The sequence below is a fragment of the Chelonia mydas genome, chromosome 22, assembly GCF_015237465.2.
Source record: "Chelonia mydas isolate rCheMyd1 chromosome 22, rCheMyd1.pri.v2, whole genome shotgun sequence".
Classification (NCBI taxonomy): domain Eukaryota; kingdom Metazoa; phylum Chordata; order Testudines; family Cheloniidae; genus Chelonia; species Chelonia mydas.
This window is the reverse complement of record NC_051262.2, coordinates 3,635,368-3,660,769: the sequence shown is the minus strand read 5'-3', so window position 1 is coordinate 3,660,769 and position 25,402 is coordinate 3,635,368. Positions and strand designations below refer to the sequence as shown.

Sequence of the window (25,402 nt, the reverse complement as noted above, 5' to 3'; positions counted from 1 at the left end):
CCCCGATTGGACCTCGCCCACGAAAGGGACTGACCAATCCGCCGGTCCCGCGCTCCGGCACCCACCTCTTCAGGGGCGGGCATTTTACCATAAGAGGCCAATCAACGACTCTACTGCTGGCTCCGCCTCCCGACAGCGGGCGCGGATAGGGCAGTCCCTGCCGCCAGGCCGTCCGTATGCGTAGAACGGACCAATCGCGGTCTCGCGCTTCGGTTCTCCCCTCATGCAGGCGGGAATAGGCCAGTACGTTCACTAGATCCCGCCCCCTCGGCGCGGGCCGAACCAATCGCTTTCTCCTTCCGGCCCCGCCCCCTGACTTGTGCCCCGGCCGTGGCGTGGTGTTTCCGGCGGAAGTGAGACGGGCGGCGAGTGTGACGTGTGGCGAGGTGGTCGGGCCGCTGACCCGGCGCCCCGGAGCCCGCTGCCCCCGTTCGCCCGGGCCCGGCCCGGAGCCCGCCCCGCCCCGCCATGCTCGACTTCTTCACCATCTTCAGCAAGGGCGGCCTGGTGCTGTGGTGCTTCCAGGGCGTGCGCGGCCCCGCGGCAGCCTGCACCGCGCCCGTCAACGCGCTGATCCGCTCCGTGCTGCTCCAGGTGCGACGCGGCCGGCCCGCGCCCGCGCCCCCGCCCCCCCGGAACCCTGCCCCCCCTCAGCCCTCGGGGCCGGGGGGAGAGACCCCCCCTTCCGGGAACCCTGTCCCCCCCCTCAGCCCTCGGGGCGGAGAGACCCCCCCCCTTCCGGGAACCCTGTCCCCCCCCTCAGCCCTCGGGGCCGGGGGAAAAGACCCCCCCTTCCGGGATCCCTGTCCCCCCCCAGCGCTCGGGGCCGGGGGGAGAGACCCCCCCCCTTCCGGGATCCCTGTCCCCCCCCAGCGCTCGGGGCCGGGGGGAGAGACCCCCCCCCCTTCCGGGATCCCTGTCCCCCCCCAGCGCTCGGGGCCGGGGGGAGAGACCCCCCCCCTTCCGGGATCCCTGTCCCCCCCCAGCGCTCGGGGCCGGGGGGAGAGACCCCCCCCCTTCCGGGATCCCTGTCCCCCCCCAGCGCTCGGGGCCGGGGGGAGAGACCCCCCCCCTTCCGGGATCCCTGTCCCCCCCCAGCGCTCGGGGCCGGGGGGAGAGACCCCCCCCCTTCCGGGATCCCTGTCCCCCCCCAGCGCTCGGGGCCGGGGGGAGAGACCCCCCCCCTTCCGGGATCCCTGTCCCCCCCCAGCGCTCGGGGCCGGGGGGAGAGACCCCCCCCCTTCCGGGATCCCTGTCCCCCCCCAGCGCTCGGGGCCGGGGGGAGAGACCCCCCCCCTTCCGGGAACCCTGCCCCCCCCCCTCAGCCCTCGGGGCCGGGGGGAGAGACCCCCCCCTTCCGGGAACCCGGCCCCCCCCCCTCAGCCCTCGGGGCCGGGGGGAGAGACCCCCCCCCTTCCGGGAACCCTGCCCCCCCCCCTCAGCCCTCGGGGCCGGGGGGAGAGACCCCCCCCTTCCGGGAACCCTGCCCCCCCCCTCAGCCCTCGGGGCCGGGGGGAGAGACCCCCCCCTTCCGGGAACCCTGCCCCCCCCCCTCAGCCCTCGGGGCCGGGGGGAGAGACCCCCCCCTTCCGGGAACCCTGCCCCCCCCTCAGCCCTCGGGGCCGGGGGGAGAGACCCCCCCTCCCGGGACCCCGGCCCCCCCCCCAGCCCTCGGGGCCGGGGGGAGAGACCCCCCCCTCCCGGGAACCCTGCCCCCCCCCCAGCCCTCGGGGCCGGGGGGAGAGACCCCCCCTTTCGGGAACCCTGTCCCCCCCTTTCGGGAACCCTGTCCCCCCCCAGCCCTCGGGGCCGGGGGGAGAGACCCCCCCTTTCGGGAACCCTGTCCCCCCCCAGCCCTCGGGGCCAGAGACCCCCCCTTTCGGGAACCCTGCCCCCCCCCCCAGCCCTCGGGGCCGGGGGGAGAGACCCCCCCCTTCCGGGAACCCTGCCCCCCCCCCCAGCCCTCGGGGCCGGGGGGAGAGACCCCCCCTTCCGGGAACCCTGCCCCCCCCCCCCAGCCCTCGGGGCCGGGGGGAGAGACCCCCCCTTCCGGGAACCCTGCCCCCCCCCCCCCAGCCCTCGGGGGGAGAGACCCCCCCCTTCCGGGAACCCTGCCCCCCCCCCAGCCCTCGGGGCCGGGGGGAGAGACCCCCCCTTCCGGGAACCCTGCCCCCCCCCCAGCCCTCGGGGCCGGGGGGAGAGACCCCCCCTTTCGGGAACCCTGTCCCCCCCTTTCGGGAACCCTGCCCCCCCCCAGCCCTCGGGGCCGGGGGGAGAGACCCCCCCTTTCGGGAACCCTGTCCCCCCCCAGCCCTCGGGGCCAGAGACCCCCCCTTTCGGGAACCCTGTCCCCCCCCAGCCCTCGGGGCGGAGAGACCCCCCCCCCAGCCCTCGGGGGTGGGGGAGAGACCTCCCCCTTCCGGGAACCCTGCCCCCCCCCCCAGCCCTCGGGGGCGGGGGGAGAGACCCCCCCTTCCGGGAACCCTGCCCCCCTCTTCAGCCCTCGGGGGTGGGGGGAGAGACACACACACACACACCCCGGAACCCTGCCCCCCCTCTCAGTGATTTAGCTGTTTGCTACAAAGTAGCTTGTTTATGGGCAGAGGACTTGAATCATTCCTGCTACAGCTGTATTGAGAGAGGATTTTTGCCAGCCTCATTGCGAAGTTACCACTCTCCTTCCTGCGCGTGCTGCTGTGAGCAGCAGCCTGTTGTGATCTATAGCAGTTCCTTATGTTTGTAACTACTTGGTGTGGCCGCAGACTGTGCACGGTTTGCGTTAGGTTGTTGCTACAGCTTAACTGTTGACAAGAGTTCAAAGGCCTAGCGTGGACATGCAGATACTGTCTAATATCCTGTGGCTTGGAATACTGAGGGGCAGCCACTTGGTTCTGGAGAACTTTGAAGGCTGGTTTAAAGCTTTAATCTGATCTGGGTCTCCATACTCTTCAGAGCTAAACATCTGAGGGTTATAAAATGAAGGTGTATAGATGGATAAGAGACAGGTGATTCAAGAGGGTTGTTCCAGTTGGCAGGAGCTGCAGAAGAGAGCTTTCATGCTGGCTTATGGAGGATGTGTACAAATGATCTGGTAGGAGAGTCCATGAGGCTGCTGGGGCTATGCAATGAAGGGTTTTACATACTCTCCCTGTGAAAAGTATGTTATTGAGTAATGATTCCCAATGCAAGAGAACAGGTTGTGATTTTTTTAAAGCAGACGCTATGAACTGAAGGTGAGAGGACCCAACAGGAGCCTGCAAAGAAGGCTCCAGCAGCTAGAACTCTGGGCATTTGTATACAGGGAATTCTTCTCCAGCTGTAGTGCAGGCTTATATCCCGCCGCGTGAAGTGTGTACAGCTCTTCTATGGTGGATTAATTGTTTTGTTTGTTTTTCTCTTAGGAGCGAGGTGGCAACAGTTCTTTTAACCATGAAGCTCTTACGCTTAAATACAAACTGGACAATCAGTTTGAGCTTGTGTTTGTGGTAAGTAAACTATGTTAACAGCCCCTCCTCTCTGCCCAGGTGTTTGGGGAAGGGTTATAGGGCTCCTTGTCTTCCTGGAATGACATAAAACCCCAAAGCTAATAAACTATGCTGGTGTATTCATAAATAGACACTTATTAGAACATCTTAAACTCAAGACACTGCGCGTGGCTGAAAAAGCCTGTTTCAACTACTGGACTCTGTTCTGAGCAACAGTCCAGTCTTGCTTCATGACCTTGAGTCAGTTACTGTCATAGATGCAACAATAAAGCACAATGCGATGTAACTCTGATATCTACCTCAAAGTGTAGAGTCTTTGAGGTGAAATTAGTGTATAAAAGATATTTTGAAATCCTTGGATAAAAAGTGCTCTATAAGCACAAGGTGTATTTCATTTTAAAAATAGTGACAGGCTATTGTGATTCCAGAACAGCCATTTGTTAGCGAGCAATAATAGGGTGTATGGTTTGTTATAATATTGACCAAGGACTCCTGGCTGCTATTGTAGTGAGGTGACTTGTCCAATTTACTTGTGAAGGTGAATTGAATCACCCAGGTTTAACAGGGTAAGTTAGAATGAGCCATACAAGACTCAGTGGCCAATTGTAACTGGTACTCCATTTGCATTTTGGGGTTGCTTCTGGTCCATTATGTATAATGAAGGTGCCATTGGTGAGTGGGTTTAGGAGCCGTGGCACTAGAGGGCAATGAGATGTCATCTTTGTGTGGGTGGCTGGTATAATTCCAGTGGTGATTTCAAGTAAGGCTCATTTGACAAAAGTAAGCCTTACTTACCCTTTCAAGTAAGGCTCATTTGACAAAAATCTCTCTGAAATCTAAAAATCTGGAATTTTTACTACAGAAGGTGGCCTGGGGTGAAATCCTGGCCCTGCTGAAGTCAGTGGCAAAACTCCTATTGACTTCAGTGGGGCTGAGAATTTATTCTAGGTCTCATCTGAGCATGTCAGTCTCTAATAGGATCCTGTCAAGAGCCTCAAGTAAAGTAATATGAGAGTCCCCCTTCCACTTTGCTACAGGTGGGAATCTTAGAGCCTTGAGCAGTGACGATGGCGCCAAATATTTGCATTCTTTGCTTGGCATGGATTGAATTGTCAGCAGCTTTTTATGTACATTTCGCCAGATTTCTTTCAGTGTACGGTTTTGTTTTTAGTGTTTGATTTAGACGAGCTTGATGAGGATAGCCATGAGTTACAATGCGCAGATTAAGACGTCTGTGGCATGTGTATTTACCATCAGATCTGTTCTGCCTAACTGTTCTGGATGCCCTTGGCTTGGGGTCAAAAGCCAATCCCAGATTAGCCAGGTCCCTCTGTAAGGTCATCTTGGATGCAGTTCTTACACTCTTGGTCCTGAGAATAGCTGCTCTATTTGGGGATGTGTGTGAAGCATCTGTATTGCTGTGAGGTAATCCATGGCTACCCCCTTCCTAATGTGGTAAACAGTGCCTTTGTACAGGATAATCTGTACGGTAGGTATGAAGGAGAATCCCCCTCACCCTTTAGTGCGCTTTAAATTTAAGGATAATTTAGGGCCTGATTCTGTGAGATGTGCCCTCAGCAGGAGAAAATTACCTCAGAGTTGGACCCTAAAAAGGTGTGCTTTTGTGAGTGTGTACTAAATTAACTTTGAGAGTCGTTTTTAGCAATACCTGCTGCTATTTTGACCTATATTCAGTAATGTGTGTGTGGCTGGTGGCTATTTTAATCATCCAGCACTGTAGATCCTAGCAGTTCTAGCCTTATGATGTACAGTAGGATTTAGATCTGTCTCCATTGGAAATCAGGCTTTTGAAGCTGTATAGTATGTTACAGTTTCTAAAAACTAATTTGGTTAATGTAATGGTTCGAAATAGTAAAATGAGGACACATTTCAAGTTGAAATCTATTACATTTAAAAAAAATTAGAAATAGCTTCATGTCAGATCCCTGCCAATTCTTGATTTTTACGATAACAGCTTCCTGTTTAGATTTTTTTCTACCCTATCTCTGTGAAAGTCCAATTCAAAGGAGAAACTGACTATACCCAAAGTGTTCTCCAATGTACAACAGCCTAAGGAAAATGAAGATCTTTTTTCTGATAGTTGTTAGTATCATCTTAGGTGTTTGTAACAATAGTAGATACAGTATTTTCCGATCTGTGCTTTTTTAAGTTGATTGTTTCCCTTTTAACCTAAAATGCTTATACATAGAATTTTCCTTACAGCATCTTTGAAAGTCTCTGATCTCCAACGCTTTGAAGTGGACTCTGTAGCCCTAGAGTCATAAATAAACTAATTGTCAAGATGGCAGCTTCTTCTGTCTCCTTTCTTACATTTAAGCTATTTAGTGGTTGTTCTTGCTAGTTAGGTGTAGCAATAAGAACGTGTTGCAGTGTATCTTCCTTTCAGCTAACGATACACATACTGTCTGCTTTCTATCAGTGCTTGTAACTTTCTGTTCACTTCCTTCCAGGTTGGATTTCAGAAGATCCTGACTCTAACCTATGTGGATAAGTTGATAGATGACGTCCATAAGGAGTTCCGGGATAAATACCGCAATGAATTCCAGCAGAAAGGCACTCTGGGGCTCCTCAATGGCACCTTTGATTTTAAAGAGGATTTTTTACACCTCCTCCGGTAACAAGACCATTTCTGCTGTGGCTCAGTTTCCTTGTGTATCTCCTTTGTGCTGTGTTTTGAATGCCCTATATTAGGGGTTGGCAAGTGGTCTGTGTAGCCATATTATGTCTGTGCACTCATGCAATGTGTGCTGTTTGGGCTCTCATTTTGGCTGTGTCTCTTCCATTAGGAATGTTGGACGGCGTGTTGTTTAATGGTTAGCGCAGGGGACTGAGTAGCCTTGCACTGCCACTGACTTGCTGTGACCCTCACTAGGCATAACTTAAGGATCCCATAGTGTCCAAAAGAGTTTGACTAAACAAAAAGTCTCCGTCAACTGAAGTCCTTTGTAAACCATATCTGACTGGAGCAAGAGATGGGAGCTCACCTGTTCACAGGCTGTTATGCAGACAAGGCTGCCACACCAAAGGACTTCTCATACAGGAGCTTTCCTAGGAGAAGTGACCTCGGGCTAGATACTCAACACCCAACATCCTTGATTGGACCAGCCAGCATGACTGCTTTCAGTGCCCCTTTCTATCTGGACCAGCAGAACACTGAGGTCATCTCAGTCAGAATGGTTGGGTCGGGGTCGTGCTGCATTGTCAATTTGGAAATAACTGAGCTAAGTTGTACCCCGCCCCCAGCTGGTGGCACTTGGCCATCTTGCACCCAGCCAACTGGCCATAAAATATCAACTTCACATCAAGGGTCAGCCCATCAACAGATCTTCTGTTCTGAGGCAGGCTTACAATGTGAGTGGGAACAGAGTGAGGTGGTATAAAAGGCGTTCCTTTTGAGTCCACCTTCACGCCCCATACAGCCAACCTCTCCTTCCCCCAGCATCCCTGAGATGAGTCGCTGTTGCTTCACAAGTGCCAGCTCTGACCAATTTCCAAGCTACTTGACTGTAGAAGCGTTTGGAGTGTTTTTCATCAGCGATTGAGATCCCTGGTTGTGGGGCGGATAATGTCCTAGTTAATATGAAGCCCACAGTTAGTAGAAAGTCTGTTTCCCTCCCAGGTGAGACAAGCATCACAGCCTCTGCCAAAGGAAACAGCTGAAATCAGTGGTTTCAGGTTCTGGAATGATTGTTCCTGACACAAGTGCCAAGATTTGGTCACGATTTAAAAGGCAAAAATAGTAACTATTAAATCCTAAATGTGAGATAGGAAAGGCCCAAAAAATGATCCTGCCCATCCCCTGCATCCCAGTTTGGACTTGGAACCTACAGCGTATTTTCTACTGTTTTGCTCACTCCTTAAAGTCCCAAGCAATGGGACTTCCGCAGCCTAATCCCTGGCCCGGATCCAGTGGACCTATTGATTTGTGGGGGGTTTCAACTCTGGGATAGGAATGGCTTGTTCCAGTCTTCATGCGCTTCCACCAGCTGATGAAGAGCATCCTAACAAACCCCTCCTAAAGGCCAGTTTTGCTAAATAGTTAATAATAAAACCAAGCATGAGCTTGGGCTGTAACCTCATGTTGAGTGGGCCTGGTCAGTACTCGGAGACCTCCAGGTGTTGGGTGATTCAAAAGGGGACACTCCCTCTCATCACCATAAACAATGCCATGGCATGATGCTAGTGGTATTTTTGAGAGCAGATGCAACAGTGAGGTTCTGCCCTCTTGTCACTAAAGATCCTGTGGCTCTTCTCTGATTAATGGGAGTGTTGATTTAAATTCCCGATAAATCTCCAGTGTGGGTGTAATTATATTCTTGATTTAATTGTATACAGGATTCTTCACTTCCTGTTCTGGCAAGTAGTAGTAGTGTGCTGTTAAATGGTGGCTCCATCCCAGAGTGGGCCATGTTTCACTGAAGCAATTCTTGTGTACTGGTTTGTTTGTAATATGCTAGTCTATGAGGCTGAAAGCTCTGTAGCAATAGAGTGTAGTAGTCTTTAAGGGGTCTGATTTAGTCCTATAGTTCTAATGATGATGGAGAATCCATCTCATGCTTTTCTGTAGTTGTACATGCACCTGCAGGGTTAATGGCAATAGCTTGTGTCGCTAAATTGACCTTCTTGAGCACAAAGGTACCATTTTGAGACACTTTTCTCACTAAAAACTGCTCCGAAAGATTAAATTGCACAATTTTACCTGTTAATTTAGGACCCGGGTCTGTTTCAGCATTTTCACTTTGAAGGATTGCTCCATACAAGCTTAAACTTTAAAGGTGGATGCGTGTATTTATTATTTTATTTGTACTATGGTAGTGTCTAGAAGCTCTAATCGTGGACCAGGACCCCATTGTGCTAGGTACTGAATGAACAAACATCAGTTTCTTAGAGATGCAGATTTAGTCCATGAGAGTCTCAGGTTCCAGATTTTCTCTGTTAATAGGAAATAAGTTGTTGTATGCAGTGTTGTTGTCATGTCAGTCCCAGGATATCGTGGTGCATTTCTCCAGAAATTCTTCTTCAAGGTGGCCCATGAAGAAGTTGGCATATTGTGGAGCCATCCTGCTACCCCTGGCTGTTCCTGCGGTTTGGACAAAGTGTTTGTTGTTGAATGTAAAATTGTTATGGGTGAGGATGAAATGGGTGAGTTTGGGGTGAATATCTGAGGGCTGTCTGTTGTCTTGTAGATATCTGAAGCAGGCAGCTATACCATTATTGTGAGGGAAGTTGGTGTCAATGGCATTGACATCCATGGTGGTGAGGATGGTGTTCTGAGGAAGGTGGTTAATGTTGTAGAGTTTGTGGAGGAAGTTGCTTGTGTCCTGGAAAAAGCAGGCCCTTTGTGTTGTAAGTGGTTTGAGGATGGTTTCTATGAGTCCTGATATTCCATGAGAGCCATGGCCACACATGATGGGTCTGCCTGAGTTCCCCTGTTTGTGTATCTTGGGAAGCATGGTGGAGGTTCTTGGGGGATGAGTGTGTGGAATTTCTCTTGGAGGAGTTTGGGGAAGGATTTGATGATACCCTTAAATTCCTTAAATTGTGATGTGGGGTCGTCTTTGAGTTCTTTATAGTACGTGATGTTGGAGAGTTGTCAGTTGGCCTCGTTATCATAGTCAGCAAGTTGAGGACAGCTGTGAGCCCCATGCGACTGTCAGTGCCCACAATGCCCCACTTCAGTTAGCGCAAGCGCTCTTGGTGAGAATGTGCAACACCAGCAGAATGACAGTAGTGTGGACGCCCACAGCCGATTGAATTACTACGGTGGCTGTAGGTCAACCCAAATTAAGTCAACCTAATTTAGTAGTATAAGCAAGCCCTGAGTACGTTTCCCAGATCTGAAGAAAATCTCTGCGTAAGCTCGAAAGCTTCTGTCTCTCCAACAGAATTAAAGACAAGCACAGATAAGACGGTTTTTTCAGGAAGAGAAGACGTTCAATAGTATCTTTCATCCCTTGTCTTTTTGTACAGTCACACAAAAACTGCATAACAAAAAACAGAGCTTAATAGTTAGTCAAAAAATAAAGGAGCAGAGGAACTGAGACACAGCAAAGGGAGAAAAGATGTCTTCAGCAGAGATTTGAAGAGCTGGAGTCTAACCCCAGAGAGTTGAGGTTTGCAGTAGACTCTTGCCCCAGTGATTATGAGGGTGTGATGTTAAGTTCTGGACCTGGACTGTATTTTGGAGAGTGAATAACACTCTTTCTCTTTGATCAGAGAAGCAGAAGAGAGCAGTAAAATCCGAGCTCCTACTGCCATGAAGACGTTTGAACAGTCCGTGAAGTCTCAGAAGACTGTCAAGTCTATGATAGAAACCCGAGGGGAGAAACCAAAGGAGAAAGTCAAGAACAAGAAAAATAAAGGTTCCAAAAAGGAGGGTAAGTGGATGCAACTGACAGAGCCGTGCAGTGGGATGAGCAAATAGCCCAGAGGGCTCCAAAACCAGGCTGTGTCCTAGCCCTCAGTGACAGTAAACCAGTGCATGCTTGTCTGCAGGCACATCTGCCCTGTAGCATCTGTTACTGGGACAGGTTGAGTCAGATCCACTATTCTAGTTGCTTTTGCCCTTCTGTGGCTGCCAGCATCCCTTGCCCTGCATGTAGTAATTGATTGCTTCAGTCCTGGATTGCTCTCATTAGTGAGAAAGTGTGACCCTGACAAAAGCTCTTCAGCGGGGAGGGATAACTCAGTGGTTTGAGCATTGGCCTGCTAAATCCAGGGTTGTGAGTTCAATCCTTGAGGGGGCCACTTAGGGATCTGAGGCAAAAATGGGGGATTGGTCCTGCTTTGAGCAGGGGGTTGGGCTAGATGACCTCCTGAGGTCCCTTCCAACCCTGATATTCTATGATTCAGTGAAACAGACCACCCGCTGGCAGGTCAAGGTGCATGACATGCAGACTTGCTGCTCATTTGCTCTGCCTTGTTTCATACAAGCTTAGGTCAAAATTTTCAAACTTTGGTGCCTAAAGGTAGGGACCTAAATCCAAGTAGCCTGACTGACTCCAGTGCTCAGCACTTGAGGAAAAACTGGTTCCGTTGATTAGATTCTTAAATATGGATTTAGGATCTGACTTCAGTGCCCGAGTTCAAAAAGTCTGGCCTGACTGACTGCTGTTATCACGGGATGTTTCTGCAAGAACTGATTGCTAAGCTTTGAATCCGGCTGCAGCTCATTCAGTCACTTTACATTCTAACACAGACAGGGTTACAGCAAAAAGGCTGGAGTTTGAGCCTATTGAGGACTAGTGCATTTGCTTTGGTTGTGGGAGGGGGAAAAGGTAGTCCTGAAATAAGAAAGTTAAAGCATTTTGAAAGCTGTAGCATGGGCTGAAGATGCTTTAAGCCTCCACCTGGTACAAGCTCTTTTGAGAGAAACCTGGGAAATTAGCAGAGGGGAAAACTAGCATTAGGGTTATGGGATTAAGCGCTGAGGTCAGGGAAATCCCAAAATTCAGGTCACTCAGGCAGTGACTCAGCCAGTGACATGCTTGCCATTCTTTCCCCCTGTTTAAATGGAAAACTTACTGTATACCGTAAATCGCAATCACAGGAGATGGCTTCCTTGGGAGCCGGCTCATAACAGTGCAACTTCTGGAAAAGGTTATGATCGCAAACCTCACTGCCTTCAGACTGAAATATAAAATTCACTTCCGTCTAGTTCCAAACTCTTCAGCTAGGGGCTAGAGACAAACACAGATGCCTTACACAAAGGGGTTTATGTCCTGATGAGCAGGGTGTAGAAACCTGGATAAATGTTTAGCGTTGCTGAGCGAATGATACTAGAACTTTTTTGGAATTCCCTGACTCCTGAGTGCTTGATCACCTTTTAGCACTGAGTAAATGCTGTTTCCCTTCAATCATGTACGTACGTGTGTGTATGTGTGTGTGTACATTGTGATGAGAGCTCTGTCTTGTCCAGCTTCAGGAACCGAAGCTGCTACTGTCCCCAGTAAAGCAGCCCCAGATGCAAAGCAGAACCCTCTTGCGGCAACTGGGGACAGGGAGGAACTGACCAAGGATGAGATCCTGCAAAAGAACCGTGAGGAATTCTTCAAGAAGCGCCTGAAAGGAGGAGAGAAGTCCAAGTGAGTGAGGGGATGACAGAGCTATGTCCCTCTCTCCAATCTGAGAGAGGTGGTGGTGGTAGGGTGGCAGATCTGTGTTGGGGGAGGGTTTCACCCATTAACAATGGACAAGGAGCTATTTATCATACTGCTTTTCAACCACCAACTTTTGCCAATTGTTCTTAATGTGTTGGGTGGATAATGGGCAAGAGAGCTTCAGGCTTTCTTCCTTAAGGTGGAACAAACAGATCTGCTTTTAAAGCACCCCTCCCTAGCATTACGATGCAGGAATATCCCATTGTTCCAATGACAGTGATGACCTTGTGCCCTTTCTAATCCTGAGGCCTGGCACATGGTGTGGCTTCTAAGTGCTTGTGCTCTTTGAAATGTCATTGCCATATTTCCTGGGTGAAGGCGAGGCAGCGGTAGGTTACCTTAGGGCTCTAATGCGGTGGGCTTAAACAAGACACTGGCTTTTGAAAAAGTATCTCCTTGAGCTTGCTTGAAAGTGTGGAGATGGCACTTTTTGGGCCCTCTGAGTGATCCAGTGCTGTTCACATGTGTCTGCCCTGTGCATGACCAGGAACTTAGACAAAGGGTGAAATCCTGACCATATTGAAGTCAATGGGAGGTTTGCCATTGACTTCAGTGGGGCCAGGATTTCACTCCAGGTGATTTTCAAAAAAGCTCACGTTATCTGACTGCAGCAGCTGTTGGAATGCCAGACACTCAGTCTGCCAGTGGTTGCTAACTGCCATCATTCAAACACCTCCTGTGGCTTTTGGCTTCCTTAGGATGCCCGTGTCATTCACTGGAGGGCGGGGAGAGAGAATTTGGTCAGTTTGTGAATCCACAAAGTATATCTGGGACAGCTGTACAACCCTGTTCCCCAGTGGTACATGTGACTCCAAAGAGAAGGGTAATATTGGACCAACAGTTAGAAACCTCCTCAGTGATGGGACTCTCATGGTAAGAACAAAGGGTCGCATGTTGAATTGTACTGGGGACACCTACAGATCAAAGCAATTCGTTGCACTAAGTTTGAAAGCGGTACGGGGTCAGAGTTGAGGCTGGTTGGGTGACCTTTGGAGTATGCTTCCATACTTCATCTTTTTTCAGTTTAACCATAACTTGCTATCTTTCTAATCTTTGGGTGGTTAACATAAGTCTTCCCTGAATTTTGCCCATGCTTTCTTGACTACCTCCAGATTAAAGGTATGCTAGCAATTTACCCCACAAACTGATGGGGGTCAGAAAAGAATTCTCAAAGTGGGGAGGAATGTTATGGAATTTCTCTCATTTGCTGAAGCATCAACATATTGGCCACTATGGAATACCTGGTGAACCCAGTGATCCACTCCGACATGGTAAACCCTATAAACTCATCCCAATCATATGGGAGATACGTCCTGTTTAAAATCTCTTCTTGTAGTCCACTCATGGTGGGACTGTCACTGCTGTCATCACAGAGTTTGCTTTAATAGCTTCTCCTCTGCCTTCCCAGCAAGTCCCCAAAGCCTGAGACTCAGAAGGAGAAGGGGAAGAAGCCCCGTGTGTGGGAGCTGGGGAACTCTAATGCCAAAGTACTCGATTACAGTAACTCCACTACCAACGGAAACACAGACACTTGTCCCACAGAGGAGTATGATCCTGACATGGTAAGGTCCTAAACATTCCCCTTCCTACAGGATGATTAGCCTCTGTGCTAGGCCCTAGGGCACTGCCACTGCAACTTACCTTCCCCTGAATTGTACTCTCAGATGGAGATCCTGAGAGTGGCCCAAGCTCCATGGCTGGATTAGAGCACGCAGAACAGAACGGAAACTGTGGGGTGTGGCTGCTACAGATGAGGTCTTAGGTTGGCAAACTAGTGGGAAGGCACTGCCCAAGTTATTGCTCAGTCTCCACCAGGTTGTGGAAAGCTGCACCCATCTGGCTCCTCGTGGTGCTCTTACAGTTTTGGACCTCAGTGCCGGAGGAATCATCTCTTGGAGGAACTAAAATCAGCTCCCCAACTGCTAGAGAAGCTGTGTGGAGGAAGGTGATGGAACCTACGTTTATGGGGATACCAATGCAATATGGAAGGTTGTCTTGTAGATGGAGCATAGGGCTGGGAATCGGGACCCCAGGATTCTATTCCCGTCTGTCATTGCTTTGCTGTGTGATCTCGGGGGAAGTTATTTCAGCCTTCTGTGTAAAAGGAAATCACTACTTAGCTCACAAGGGAATTGTGATTAGACAATACTAAAAAAACTCCCTGAGGTCCCTGCAGGTGCTACAGATGGTCACATTATTCTGACTGGCCCCTCACAAGAGTTCTCTGCAGGAATGAGCCAGTGAAATCAGCTAAGGCTTAAATGCCAGTTACTGATTCTCTGCATGGCTTCTCTTTCTGCCATCCTTTTCAGGCCCTAGGAGATCGAGATCGGGAGCCTGGCCGCCTTTATGATCTTGAATATGAGAGTGATGAAGAGGAACCTGAAGAGGAGAAGGTTATTCAGAACCCTTCACAGCCCAGGTAAGTCCTCCTGCAGGCCCCCTATCCCAGCTATCTCCTTGCTTTATCTCCCACAGCTTTTCCTCCACCATGTCCAGTCTGCTAAGCTTGTATAGAGTAGCTTACATGGATCTTGGGCACTGCTAGCTTATGCCTTGGCTTCAGGAAGGAAGTGTTGTCTGACACACTACATGGGTTTGGGTCTGCTTTGTCCCAAATGCTGGTGCACATGGTGAATAAGCAATCTGCTCGTGAATGGCCCTTCCATTTCTGCAGGCTGAGTCATTAGACTAAATGATCCTGTAATTAGCACTTCCAGGCCGGGTCTGTGTTCCCCCGATGACTCCTGATATACCGTTGGTACCTCTCTGGGCATGGTAACTGAGCAAACCCGTGCTAGTTCCCAGACAACTTTGGAACTTGTTTTGTACCAGATGGGGTTTGCAAACCTAGCTCTGCCAGTGCTGCTTGTAGATCAGCTAATACAGACCAGCTCCCAGTTTGAACCTGTCAATCTGGTTCTCCTATTAAAATTCCAGTAACTAGGGAGCAGTTCAGGACCAGAAGGTGAAAGTGACCAGCTGCATATTAGCTTGAGAATTCATGGCTGTCCAGTTTTTCCCTCCCTTTAGCTGCTATTCTCTTCAAGAGCATCACCATCCCTTTACGCTTGAGAGCTGTAACATGTAACCACACTCTGCTTGTTCACAGGGCTAAGAAGGGTGGTTTGGGAGGCATGTTTGGGATGCTGAAAGGCCTGGTTGGTTCCAAAAGCTTAACCAGAGAGGACATGGACTCTGTGCTGGAGAAGATGAAGGATCATCTGATTGGTAAGTCTGGAATGTCTCTTACAAACTAGTACCCTGTGGCCTTGCTTTCGGAGTTAGGCTCTGTAGATCAACTGGTCTGCATGTGGAAGGAGCCATTTCTCCAGTCCTGTCGCTATAATTCTATTTTCCTTTTTTCGTATCAACAGTTGCATTAAGGATTTAAAGGGACTCTTCCAGGAAGTGGGGTTGTAGCTCAGCCACGGATGCTGTAGGTTGCCCTGAATTTTATCCCGTTAGCCAGTGATCATGGAACTGTTGCGATTTCCAGCCTGTCTCTTGAACTCTTCTTCCAGTATTGTAGTCTCTCGTTCACGGAGTTTGGAGTTCAGTTATGTCTTTGCACGCTCTAAACTTTGCTGCAGGAGTGTTGCGTATGCTATTTCCACAGCAGGTGTTGTGCTGCCTTGAATAAATGTACAGAGCAGGGCTAGTGGAGGGAGGCTAAAGGAACAAAGGATGTTTGGGACGTGTCCCACATATAGCACCCACTAGCAACATTCCCCTTTGATTAGCCTTTTCCCGGATGCATGGGCCTGATTTTAAACTTGCTGAACTGGGGACTCACTTACCCAGTGTCCTACATTGAGGTAGATCCTTGTGTTTTTGAATGATATTGAAACAAACCTGTAACATAGCTCTGACTACAATGTTGGTTGAAAATTGCTCAGAGGGACTTTTGCAAGTGGATCAAGCACACTGAGTGGCCAACTTTTCTGTGATATCAAGGGCATAGATGAAATCCACGACTATCTGTCGCTCATCTTTCCGGCAGCATGACACACTGGATAATCCCAGTTGAGTTATGTCTGACACGATACCCTGTTGTTGGACTAGTTGATAGTGTGGTGCTTAGGATGGTTGGCCTGTAGGTTTGTGTGTCTCTGCACGTTGTATTTAACAGAGATCCTACTCTTCATATATTCTAATTGGTTTGCTCACATTCTGTAAAATGCCTCTTTGGTTGTATTGGTGACCAGGTGGGGTATGGTCAGGTTCTAGTGACAATCCTACATTTTTAAGAGGGCAATAATTCACCCACTTCAAATCGAATCAGGCTGAACTGAATATAAAGCACTTCTGGAACAGACTCAGAAGGGAACTAGTGTCCCAAGCAGTGATGTGGATGGGTTTGGAAGTCCTTGTCTCATCAGAGGACTCTGATGGGCAGGGGAGGAAGATAAAATGGTTGGAATCATTGGTGTTGACTGATGTGGAGAGAAACTATTGGCCCCAAAACAGGATCTGTATTGCCCTGGGGGTCTGACAGTGAAATCCTTGCCTTGATCTCCCTTCCCCTGGGGTGGAGGGTTGCTTCAGGGTCGAAAGATCATTTGAGGAAGCATCTGGGTTGTGACTGGGGGTAAGAGGGCACATTTCATGTCCTTCTCAAGGCCTTGGAGGCTATCTGTACTCAGTGTCCATATTGCTGTCAGCCAAGCTCTGCTCTCCCACAGGGGCAGATTACCCTCCTCCTCCCTTGGAGCTGGCTGGGATAGAGACCTTCTGGGGGGGACTGGGAGAACCCTGAGTCCTGTAGCCCAAGAGTCTTGCGACATTAACATCCACTCCCTTGGTTTTTCTTTTCCAAAGCAAAGAACGTTGCGGCTGACATAGCTGTCCAACTGTGTGAATCGGTGGCTAAGAAACTGGAAGGGAAAGTGATGGGCACCTTCACCAGTAAGTGTTTCTGTCCTTCCATTCAAGGAGCTGCTCTGAGTTCTCTAACCTGTTAGCCCAAGTCTCTGTAATGCTGTCTCATTCTTTCCCCACCCGCTGTCCTGATGCTTGAAACAAAACGTGCTAGTCCCAGCAGGTCACTGCTGCTTCTCTGCTGTGTTTCGGCCCTTCTAATATTCCAAGGGACATGGGACCCATGGCTTGTTCCAGCCTGCCCTTGAGGCCTGTTTGTGCTTGCGTAGCCTAGTCTCTAGTTGCCAAGTGGCGTGTAACTCTCAGTACATGTGCATAAGGGGATAACCTCCACCGGTGTGTCTCCTGCTGGGTAAGCACCTCTCCATAGTTTAGGAATGTCTAATCCACTGCAGTTCTGGATTCCTGTAGTTTGGCCTTCAAAGGACGTATGGGGGAGAAGATTAAATCTGTGATGCCAGCCTCTGCAGCAGTTTAACCCCTTACACCCAAGAGCTGGGATTTGCTAGTGGGAAGTTCTTCTGCAGTAGATGAAACAGGCAGAGGGCCAAAGGATCAGCAGAGGTCTGAGAATCTATAGCATGGTGGTTGCTCAATTTCACACCCTTTCGTAGCAGTCTGGGGCAGGAGTGAATTAATTCATCCATCCCTGCTCCAGGCGAGAGAGGAAGACTCCCGTGGAGTTGTTCTGAAGAGACACTATCAGGGGAGGTCAGCAAGTGAACCTAATGGCACAATTGGCAGATTAACAAGGGAACAGCCAGTCTGCTCCAAAGGGAACCCAAGTTCCTTGGTGTGGCAGTTGTGAGTCAGTCTAGGTTTCATTTGACTGTTATGCTCCTAATATGCTGTGGGGAAAGGGTGGGCAGTGCTCCAGCTGCCTCATCTGGGATCAAATGCTGACAAAGGTTCCTCTTCTAATTCCGTTCCCAGCGGTGACCTCAACAGTGAAGCAGGCCCTGCAGGAGTCCTTGGTGCAGATCCTGCAGCCCCAGCGCCGCGTGGACATGCTGCGTGACGTCATGGACGCTCAGCGCCACCGCCGGCCATATGTTGTCACTTTCTGTGGTGTCAATGGGGTTGGAAAGTCGACCAACCTGGCCAAGGTAGGGCGCAAACTGCATGTGTTCTCAAGGATCAGCCTGGTCCCTTCAGGAGGATCCACCCTCCTTTCCTACGTATATTCTGGGGACATCTCCTCAAATCCCCTTGGGCTAAATGTTGTGGCAACATCTCCATGGTGTACGAATGTCTGTCTGCAGCTATTGCATATGGCACCCAGATCCCTAGAACTGAAATGTTAGCAAAAACCATTCCTCCGTTCAGTTCACTTCCTTTGTGGGTCCGACAGCTCTTTGCATTTTGTTGTGCTGATGGGCAGCTCAACTTCCTAAATCATGCACTAGTAGATTGCCACTAGCCTGCACTATCTAGTGGGGATGGAGAGCTGGTGTGTGCTCTGACCCCATTCATGTGCACACCTCCTTCCCTCCTGAAAAGCCCCATGTCAACATCAGCAGGGGAGAAGAGATCCCACTAACAAACCACTGTGCGAGTTAAAGGGACATATCCCAGCCTAGTCAATTTCAAAGCCCTTCATGTTTATCTTTAAACCCATAGCTTGGCTAATTAAACTCAGGATCTGGAGAAGCCACAGCTTAGGACCCTTCCCTGTGTCCTTACCTCCCTCAGGCTCAGTCTGGCTTAGATGATCAAAGCTCTTCCTACAATGTGTGCAACTGACTGGAAGGCTTGACATGGTAATATGAATAGTGCTGTTAAATGCCCGAATCAAGCTATGCTCTGGGATCAGCAGGAAGGCAGCCCTGAACTGCAGCAGCCCTGAACTGCAGCAGTGATGTTGTCATCCCTAAGAGCTGTCACTAGGGGCCAAGACTGGCCTGTGTTTACAGCCCTGAGCAGGCAACAGACACGCACCGAAGTGCTCTGGCATCCTTAGAAGGCTGTGTAGACATGCAGGGTATTGGTTACTACAGGCAGAGCTTAGTGATGCCTGCAAGCACGTGCGGGGTCTTCTGGGGTTTGAACAGGAGCCAGTGCTGGTTTGATCACTGCCTTGGTGTGGTGTGTTCACAGGGACATTTCTGTGGGGATGGAGGGACTGGGGGCTGTAACTCAGCCAAGGGATTCGGCTGGGGCCTGAGATGGAAGCACCTGTATGATTGTTGGCATTATAGAAGAGCATGGAGCAGGTTCCCTTTTCTTTTTTGGGAGGGTGTGGGGGGAGGAGGGGTATTGCCAACATACACACCACTCTCCTCTGGAGTTTCGGGCCCTTGGCTTTATGCCCCTTCCCTACTTGATTTGTAAGTGACTGTCTTGGGCTGCGGCACTTGGAGAATCTCCTTTGTTGAACTTTGGGGTGGGGGAATGACACAGCAACTGCCTGGGGGCAGTGTATTGGGCTCGGAGGGGCTGAGCAGAGCTGGACTCAGGCTGGGGATGGTAACAGGATATCTTCCCCCCACCCCCTTTCCCCCTCCCCCCCCTTCCAGATCTCTTTCTGGCTGATTGAAAACGGGTTCAGCGTCCTCATTGCTGCTTGCGATACCTTCCGAGCTGGAGCCGTGGAGCAGCTGCGCACGCACACCCGCCGCCTGAACGCGCTGCACCCCCCGGAGAGCCACGGCGGCCGCACCATGGTGCAGCTCTACGAGAAGGGGTATGGGAAGGATGCTGCTGGCATTGCCATGGAGGCCATTTTGTATGGTGAGCCTAGCGCCCTTTCTTCCTAGCCCTGCCTTGGCCGACTTTTCCCGGGCGTCCAGAATGGCAGTCGGCAGTCTGCTTTCCAAGACAGGAGCTGGCTGTTCTAGGGGAGGGCGAGTGGTCACGGGGTGTGAGAGGGGAATACCAGTTAGCACTCCTGGGATGAAGTATGGCCTAAGGGTTTGAGCTGGGGTGGGGAACTGGACTGCTGGGCTGTATTCCTGGCTTTGCTGTTGACCCTGCAGGTTTGCCATTCCTTACTGCTTCCTTGCCCCACACTTGTAATAGACCCCACCTCCCCTTCAGGTCCCTGGCCCAATGGACGGGTCAGGAACAGCCCCTGGTGCAGAGCTGGGTGGAGCACAGACTGGAGATCAGGGAAGGCTTCCAGCAGTGGGGAGGGGTTCCTCCTTTGTCCAGGAAATCAGTGTCCTTGTGCATTAGCTGCCAGGCCACTGCTTCTGAACCTGAACAGCATAGGAGGGTGGGGATGGGGTGGAGTAAGCCAGCTTCATAAGGGTCAGTGTGTGCCTCAGTTTCCCCAGCTGGGGATCCATTTACCTAGTGAAGGTTGAGTAGAATCTGCCTACTGGGAAAGGTTTGAACCTACCTGCTAGATGGAAGGGCCCAAGCTGTAGCATCAATCTGACCTTCCCTAGAGTGCAAGGCTCTTCATCTGGGGTCTTGCTTGGGCCCAAGGTTCTAGGCCCCTAATTTTTATGCTGACTGTTTCTGTCCCAGGGAGGGGATTTATTATGGATTGTGGGTGTCTTGTATTGAGAAAATATTGTGAGGGGGAAAAGAGACTTGAGTAAATCCCTGATTCTCTGCAGAAGGGCAGTAGCTGGAGGAGCAATGCGTGTGGGAATAGAACTCTCTCAACTTGCTTCATCTAACCCCCTTCACTTCTCTTTTCCCAGCTCGTAACCAGGGGTTTGATGTGGTGTTGGTGGACACTGCTGGCCGCATGCAAGACAACGCCCCCTTGATGACAGCTCTGGCTAAACTCATTGCAGTCAACACCCCTGATCTGGTCCTGTTTGTCGGGGAAGCCCTGGTGGGAAATGAAGCTGTGGATCAGCTGGTTAGTTTCTGATTCTTTAACCTCAAACAAAATTCTACCAGAGGGAGAAAGTCCCTGTGGGCCTGAGCCTCTGTGTACACTTTGGGAGGTGCTCACATACCAATGATGGACACCTGCTTAGAAGAACCTACATGGACTTATTTCCTGGCTGTATTTTTCCCCTAGGTCAAGTTTAACAAGGCCCTTGCTGATCACTCCATGGCCCAGACACCACGTCTCATTGATGGAATTGTGCTCACCAAATTTGATACCATCGATGACAAGGTACGATGGCCATTCACTTCATACCCGGAGATTGCTCATTCTTTCTCTCCCCCTTGAAGGCTTCTGTTTAATGTCTTTTTAAATGACCCCTTGTGGATCCTCTCCTTGCTGAGACCAAACAGCGGGGGAGAAATTGAGTTAACCGTGTCCGACCTCAACAGGGCATATTCTTTTGATGCATCAGTCAGATACCTGCACCCCTGAGAGTCCTCTCACATGGCCTTTTCTTTAGATATACTTTCAAGTAGTTTAACAACTTCATGTTCCACTTTGGGGTGGGTGGTGACTGCTGGATAATATCACTATATTGCACCGGGGCAAGTGGAATCTTTATTGTAGATCTGAATGTTTGGAAGTCTCAACTGAAGCTATTCCGATTGCTCCCCAGCACAGATGGCTTTAGAAGTGCTGTAACAAGCAAGACACAAAACGGCCTGCCAGGGAATCCTATTGCAGATCAGTACGAAAAACCAAAACAAACTCCAAAACTTCTATGGCAAATTAAAGCTGCTCTAAATCTGTGCAAGGGAAAACTGCCTTAGCTCAGCACAATTCATAGCAGAAAAACCTCTTGCATTCTCAAATGTCCTATTGATGGCAGCAGTTCAACTGTACAGCCTGTGGAGGATGGCAGCATATTCCTGAAAAGGTGCTCATCTCAGAGGGTGCCCATGGCATGTTTGTTTCTCTTTTTTTTCCTGGACTGGTTGGGTATAAAAACCTTCACTGGCTCAAAAGATTTACACCAGTTCCAGCTAGTGTTACCTTGCAGCAGGGGTTTGGAAAGGCAAAGTGGCATTGTTCTGCCAGGATGTGCAGAGGACAGTTGCTGGAGAGATGTTTTAGCCCTCTGAACTTTGAGGTTGCTGACCTTAGCAAACCATGTCCGGTCTTTTCTGCTCTTGATTCTGACCATTGAGTATTAGTGCCCGTGCTGGACTTCACAAACATGGCCCAGCTGCTCCTTGCAGCTGGGAACTAAGAGCCTTGCTTCAGTTGTCACTGCTACAGTTCTATTGAAAAGATGGTTGGCAAGGCAGGGGCTGGTTCATTTTATGCTGAGCCATCCACATCTCTAATTAGTTGAAAAGAAATTAAGATCAGGAATGACCTGGTCATTACTTTTGCTAGCACTTCTGACTTCACACTAGAGCTTTTAATTTCCTACTGTTAGTCCAATGGCTGGGTCAATATGAAAACTTATAGGTTAAAGCCAAAGAGGCCATTGTGACTGTCTATGACCTGCATAACAGAGGCCAGAGGACTTCCCTGAAGTAATTCCTGTTTGAACTAGAGCAGATCTTTTAGAAAAACATCTCATCTTGATTAAAAGACTTCCAGTTATGGAGTATCCACCACAAAACCGTGGTGAGTTTTCCAATGACTAATTCCCCTCACTGTTAAAAATGTACTCCTTATTTCCAGTCTGAATCTGTCAGCTTTCCCTTCTGGCCATTGGATTGTTTTAGACCTTTCCCTGCTAAATTAAAGACCCCGTGATCAATGGTTTGTTCCCCATGTAGGTACTTGATCGCAGTCTCTGTAACCATCTCTTTGTTAAGCTAGAGAGATTGAGCAGCTTGAGACATTCAGTATAAGGCAGGGGTTCTAGTCCTTTAATTGCTCTTCTTGTGGCTCTACTCTGAACCTTCTCCAATTTATCAACATCCTCCTTGAACTGTGGACACCAACACTGGGCACAGTAACTTGACTCTTGCCCTGGTGCATACTGGGCAGTCCGGGGGTGAAGCCTGCACAACTGCTACCAATTCTGGGGCTGGCGAAGCGGTTCCCAAGGCTGCTGAAAATGAAGAATGAAGCTGCTTCCCTGAGTTACACCAGGATGTGCTTGAACCCTTCATGGTAATGTTCGAGCTCAGTGTTTTGCCCTGCTCCGCTGAAGTTTCAGATGGCTTGATCAGTGTGTTTTCTAGAAGCACCCTGTGTCCTTACGGAGCCTGGTCACAGCATTTAGTTCTGACAGGAGATGATGCAGAGCCACACTAGCAACGAGCCTGACTTCCTGCAGGGGTGCCTAGCCATCACTGCACCCCTTTCGTGGTGGAATCAGAACAACGAGCTGCCCTTTCCAGGGGGGTTCCATGCTGGAGTCTGTCACTGCAGCTTCCCCCTGCCCAGATTGTGGGCAAGTCAGCCATGGCTGTTATTACATGATGCTGAATCACAGACACGAGCACTGATTGTTTTGGCATGGTACCATTGCCTGGCAGGGATGATAAAAATTGTGTGTTGTCCTCTCCACCTCTGCCCCGGGTAGATTTCAGCTGCACTGTACATTTGCTTGTTACATCTTTACTCTGGTTCCGTGCCAAAACCGTTGTGGCCCAGGAAGACAAGCAGCTGCTTTAAGGTCTGTCCAGCAGGCTGTTTACTTCGCCCCAGGGATCCGCTTTAGAACTTGTTTTCTGTTCAGTGTGAGACGATGGAAGTGCTTCCTGTGCTGATTGACTGTCAACTCCCTCAGGCTTGTGAACATACTGGGAACACACTTTAAAGAAATTTCTAGGCACTGTAATCCCTCTTGACAGCAATTAGATGGTTGTACTCTAAAGCTACAAACCTGGCAACTTGGTTAGTTGACTGGCAACCATAACACTAAGCTGCCACATCTCATCTACAGTTCAAATAGTCATGCCATCTTGCATACAAATCAGATTCAGCTAGACCCTGTTCCAGTTCACCTGGCTATTCAGAGAGAAAGGACAGTGTTTCACTATGTAGTAGAACACTCCCTAAGACCTTGCCCTGCTCTGAGACACTTCCCTAGCTAGTCTATACAAACTGGCCTCCCAGCTGGACACAGGAGTCTCTCTCTTGCAGAAGAGATGGACTTTCCAGAGTTACTTTGATTTATCCCAACCCATGGAGCAGAGAGGGAGTTCAGGTTGTTTAGAACCTTAACTCAAATTCCTGGCTGTCAAATGCTTAAGTTCTCTGGTCTATCAGAAGAACTCTTCCAACTTGCTGTAACACTAATGGGAATTGAACATGCCCAGAGTACAGGCTTCTGCTCTAGCCGGTCACACACTGATGGTTTTGTTAGGAATGGGTTGTGCATTCGGGCAGAGTCCTGCTCAGTAGATCTCCTCAAACCAACTAATCGATGCTCTCTCTTTCACAGGTTGGTGCTGCAATCTCCATGACTTACATCACTAGCAAGCCAATCGTGTTTGTTGGTACTGGGCAAACCTACTGTGATCTGCGTAGCCTTAATGCCAAGGCTGTGGTCACCGCTCTCATGAAGGCCTAAAATCCAATTACTGCACCAAATTGCTGTTTGCAGATGTCTCGGAAGAATGTGCTTTACAGTGTGACTGACTTGTCTTTTCAGTGTAGTGCAAAACAGAATGAAGGGATAACAGAGCGAGGGGCTGCTGCATCCACTACTTGCTTCTGTACTTCCTCATGGTTTTCACCAGTGCACACCCTTCCCTTCCCCTGCTGTGTGACTTTAACCTTGGAAGGAGGTTGCTGTCTTCAATCATGTTGCTTACTCTGATTAGCTACACTTCTTCCATATTTATTGGCTATAAAGCTTATTTTTGGGTAGCAATTGTCTCCTTCAGGTGGAGCACCTGGGCCAGATCAGCTCTGTGGCCTTCAGCCAGAGAAAGCCCTTCCCCCTGGATTCCTTCATTCTAAGTGACTCAGCCTCCACTCTTAGTAAAGGCTGAAATCAGAGCTTTGTATTGTTCATATCTTGTGAGTGGTGTCTAAGACCTGCAGCACTTCGGGGCTGCTCTGCTACCAACTAAGCATCTATGGACGATTTTGTTTGTTAAAGGTTTTCTTAATCCTATGAGCCGATCTGGATCTTTAGACTATGCTAGACTTAGTGGGACCCGAGAGTATGAGTGTCCCAGTCCAGGGGCTGATCCTATGCTAAGCTCTAAGGCTAGCTTTGCACATTCCACAGAGCAGAAATAGGTGCTGCTTAGTGACAGTTTTAGTGTCTACACCCTGATTAACACTTGCTGCTAGCTTTGACCACGGCAGCTCACCAAAGTTGACAAACCAAAAATAGTAAGTCTAACCCCTCTGTGCGTGTCAAGTGGGGGCCCATAGGGAAGATGCTGAAGTTGCCTTAAGGTCCCTAGTTCCATTGTTTCTGGGACTCCTAAAGCAGGGCTGCCTAGGGCCACTACAGCTCAGAGCAAGCAGACTTTCCCCTTGGTCTGAGTCTGGGCTTGGAGTTACAGGCTGGAACTGTTAGTTGCCAAGAGCTGCATCTCTATCTAAGCTGCAAGGGCAGTGCCTGGATTCTGGCAAGCAAGCTGCACTGCTTTAGGGTATAGAATAGAGCTGGTTTCTGTACTGCAAGACCCCCTTCCTTCCTCAGAAGCGGTTTCCACTGACTCATGCCTCCTTGTCTCACCAGTGTTGAGGATTAAACTGATGCTACCAGAACTCTTGCCTGCTGTCCCTCTAATAACTAGCTAGGGAAAGGAAACTTTTTAGTGAAAGAATGCTTGCTGCTTTCCTGCCCCCCTTCTCCCTCCTTTCTGAGTGCCTCTAGATCCTGGTCTAAAGTGCTACATTGAATAATACAAAACTCTTTAAGATGTCTTGTAGCTCTGTACTGCAGATGTGCTATAGTGCAATAAATTGAATGCTGTCTGCTAAAAGAAATACATAATTTATATAAAAATAAATTTCATAAATAAGTTGAGTGGTGTGTATATAGTTACCTTGGACAAGTTGTTTCTCTTGCTGGAGGGAGAGTGTACCTGACCAGCCTAGGCAAGAACATATCCTGA

At 49.8% G+C, this 25,402-nt stretch overlaps 1 protein-coding gene across 1 annotated transcript; it reads left to right on the top strand.

Annotated features, from left to right (window-relative positions):
- Positions 1-249: 249 nt before the first annotated feature.
- Positions 250-25,314, top strand: SRPRA (SRP receptor subunit alpha). The gene is made up of 14 exons (XM_037882449.2): positions 250-594; positions 3,402-3,485; positions 5,957-6,120; positions 9,723-9,883; positions 11,425-11,590; positions 13,074-13,227; positions 13,978-14,087; positions 14,778-14,896; positions 16,487-16,573; positions 17,480-17,652; positions 19,063-19,276; positions 20,197-20,360; positions 20,526-20,624; positions 23,767-25,314. Exons 1-14 carry the CDS (start codon positions 469-471, stop codon positions 23,893-23,895), a joined length of 1,950 nt encoding a protein of 649 aa, XP_037738377.1. The 5' UTR covers positions 250-468; the 3' UTR covers positions 23,896-25,314.
- Positions 25,315-25,402: the final 88 nt, after the last annotated feature.

Coding starts and splice junctions, on each gene's coding strand:
- SRPRA (XM_037882449.2), top strand. CDS start 469: ATGCTCGACTTCTTCACCATCTTCAGCAAGGGCGGCCTGGTGCTGTGG. Junction 595..3,401: donor TCCGCTCCGTGCTGCTCCAG/GTGCGACGCGGC, acceptor TTTTTCTCTTAG/GAGCGAGGTGGCAACAGTTC. Junction 20,625..23,766: donor TTGATACCATCGATGACAAG/GTACGATGGCCA, acceptor TCTCTTTCACAG/GTTGGTGCTGCAATCTCCAT.